The sequence below is a fragment of the Chlorocebus sabaeus genome, chromosome 21 (assembly GCF_047675955.1).
Source record: "Chlorocebus sabaeus isolate Y175 chromosome 21, mChlSab1.0.hap1, whole genome shotgun sequence".
Classification (NCBI taxonomy): Eukaryota; Metazoa; Chordata; class Mammalia; order Primates; family Cercopithecidae; genus Chlorocebus; species Chlorocebus sabaeus.
Genome location: NC_132924.1, coordinates 116,792,287 through 116,795,538, shown reverse-complemented (window position 1 = coordinate 116,795,538; position 3,252 = coordinate 116,792,287). Strand labels below are relative to the sequence as shown.

The window sequence follows — 3,252 nt, the reverse complement described above, 5'->3', positions numbered from 1 at the left end:
GGTAACCAATGCCTGGCAGAGACTCTGGCACACCAGCTGGGGATTAGTAGATATTGGTTTCAAGGACTTCAGCTTTATCTGGACTTGTGGGAGAAATGAAAAGGATGTGAGAGGATTCCTGTCTGGACTTGGTAGGCCCTAGAAGAAGCATGAAGAGCAGCCCAATCCAGAGTTAAGAAATGAGCTGAGAAAGCCCAGGACATCCCTATGGTTCTCAAGTGTCTGATTACAATACTTTACCCATTGCTACCCCACAGTGAAGAATCCTTCCTTTCTTTCCTATCTTCCATGTTCTTTCCCTCCTTTTCCATTTTTCTATTGTCTTTCCTTAGTTTTTCTTTCCTTCTCTCATCCTTTCTTCTCTATCATTCTTTCTACATTGATAAATTACCTGCTACACAACTGTAACTGCTCAGTCCTAGACGTGAAAGGATGGCCAAAACGGGGACTTTGTCCTTCAGAATCTCTCAGAATTTGGTTTCGTGTCAGAAACCAAATGTCCTTTCTGCCAAGACCTTTGCATTCTCTCCTAACCACCTAGATTGAAGAAGTGAGGTTCAATGTCCCAGTTGGGAAGGCACAACGTAACCTGGGTGAGTGAGTTCATCCTAATGGGTCTCTCCAGTGACAGGCAAACCCAGGCTGGACTCTTTGTCTTATTTGGGGCCACCTACCTGCTGACCCTGCTGGGCAACGGGCTCATCCTGCTCCTGATCTGGCTGGACGTGAGACTCCACCTGCCCATGTATTTCTTTCTCTGCCACCTCTCACTCGTGGACATCTGCTACACCTCCAGCGGGGTCCCTCAGATGCTGGTGCACTTCCTCCTGGAGAAGAAGACCATCTCCTTTGCCCGATGTGGGACCCAGCTCTTTTTCTCCCTGGCCCTCGCAGGGACTGAGTTTTTACTGCTGGCCGCAATGGCCTATGACCGCTATGTGGCTGTCTGCGACCCCCTGTGTTACATAGCAGTGATGAGGCCAAGGCTCTGCGTGGCACTGGCAGCTGTCTCTTGGTTAGTGGGCCTGGCTAATTCTGCTATGCAGACGGCACTGACCATGCACCTGCCCACCTGTGGGCACAATGTGTTGAACCATGTGGCCTGTGAGACACTGGCACTAGTCAGGTTGGCCTGCGTGGACGTCACCTTCAATCAGGTGGTCATAGTGGCCTCCAGTGTGGTGGTGCTGCTGGTGCCCGGCTGCCTGGTCTCACTGTCCTACACCCACATCATAGTCGCCATCCTGCGGATCCGCTCCACCCAGGGGCGCCGCAAGGCCTTCAGGACCTGTGCCTCCCACCTCACTGTGGTCTCAATATCCTATGGGATGGCCCTCTTCACCTACATGCAGCCTCGTTCCATGGCCTCAGCTGAGCAGGAGAAGGTAGTGGTGCTCTTTTATGCTGTGGTGACCCCCATGTTGAATCCTCTCATATACAGTCTGCGGAACAAGGATGTGAAGGCAGCTCTGAGTCGAGTTCTGATGATGAGCTCTGAATTAAAACATTAGAGAGTGGTTTGGGTAACGAGAGGGCCTCACTCTGGAGACAGTGGGCATTGGACTGTGCTCTCCAGTATAACGTGTGTACGCATGTGTGTCTGTGTATGTGTGTGTGTAAGGGAACAGGTGGGAGGACCACAATCTATACTACTCTCTTTTGAGGTAATAGAAAAATGGATTTTATCCGGACTTTATCTTTGGCCCATGCCTTATTCCCAATGTGAATTACAACAACTTAAAAATACATGCACCCTACAGAAAGTTAAATGAAATATATTCATTTTCTTAAATGAAAGGAAGGGGGAGGGAGGAGAAAAGATATACCAGTGTACATGAATTAGGAAGAAAGATTAAATTAGAAGTCAGGGCAGTGCACAAAACGTATTCCAAAAAAGTCTATTTCTTGGTAAAAATATTTAAATATATGTTTCTGTAGTAAGTGAGAAAAGGAGGGAAAAAAGCTTTAAGTTACAAAGTTCACTGTGCCCATGGGATCAAACAGGCCTTAGGTCAGAGATGCAAAGGCCACCCCAGTAACTCACACATGGTCCAGCCCAGCTCACTAGGGTGGTGGATTCACCCATGGGTTTGGAGCCAAAGTCACAGTAATGATCTCTCAGTTCTGATAAGCATGACTGGGCTGTGTGCCAGTCACATGAGTGTCCCTCTGCTTGTTTCCCTTTCAAATTTGCAGTGGTGGCAAATTGCTGGCCAGAAAGTCAGATGTGCAGGACCTCAAACAAACATCTTGTACACAATGAGATCTAAGGATATCCTCTTGTGAACATTGAAGGCTATGCTCAGAGCTCATCCTGACTGGGAGGCCATGCTATGCATGATTAGAGTGAGCCATGGGATTCAGCCAAGAAAGAATCCTGCTTCCTCATTGGGGATAGTTTTGTTCTGCTCTTTTAATACACAAATTTTTGAGCTCTAAAATCCTAGATTATAAAGCAAAGCAGTGATAATTTATTCTGAAAAATGTTTAAAATAATCTTTTAAAGTCAGACTAAATAAAATATCTCCTTAACTAAATATTATGAATCTCTGGTTTGTCTTGACCACAAAAGAAAACAAACAAACCAAAACAAGCAAAGAAACAACAGCAACAACAACAAAAACATAAATTGAGAACAGTTCAAACTTTCACTCAATCTATTGCAACAAAGCTAAAGGGTTGAAAAACAGGAAATGAAGAGCACCCTTTAAAATTGCTATTAAAACATTTTAATTGAGGTACAGCTCACATATCACATGATTCACAGTTTTTGCCATTTTAAAGCGGATAATTCATTGACATCTAGTCAATGAATTCACAGTGTTGTGCAACCTCATCTCTATCTGCCCCAAAACACGTTCAACACCCCATAAGGATACCCCACATTCATTAAACAGTCCTGACCACCACTAACCTGCTTTCTGTCTCTATGGATATGCCAGTTTTGGACATTTCATATAAAGGGAATCATGCAATATGTAGCCTTTTGTGTCTAACTTCTCACTTAGCATGTTTTTGAGGTCTTTCCATATTGTTGTATGTAGTAGTGCTTTTGCTTCTTTTTATGGTTGAATAATATTCCATTGTATGGATATAACACATTTGTTTATTCGATCATCAGATAGCAGACATTTGAATTGTTTCTACCTTTTTGCTATTGTGAATAGTGCTACTATGAACATTCACATACAAATTTTTTTTGAATACCTGTTTTCAATTCTTTTGAATATTTACCCAGAAGTGGAAGCACTG

At 44.1% G+C, this 3,252-nt stretch overlaps 1 protein-coding gene across 1 annotated transcript; it reads left to right on the top strand.

Moving 5' to 3' along the window:
• Positions 1-237: 237 nt before the first annotated feature.
• LOC103227138 (olfactory receptor-like protein OLF3) lies at positions 238-1,521 on the top strand. Its single transcript, XM_073008669.1, has one exon. The coding sequence runs from the start codon at positions 561-563 to the stop codon at positions 1,509-1,511; it is 951 nt and encodes a 316-aa protein (XP_072864770.1). The 5' UTR covers positions 238-560; the 3' UTR covers positions 1,512-1,521.
• Positions 1,522-3,252: the final 1,731 nt, after the last annotated feature.

Coding starts and splice junctions, on each gene's coding strand:
- LOC103227138 (XM_073008669.1), top strand. CDS start 561: ATGTCCCAGTTGGGAAGGCACAACGTAACCTGGGTGAGTGAGTTCATC.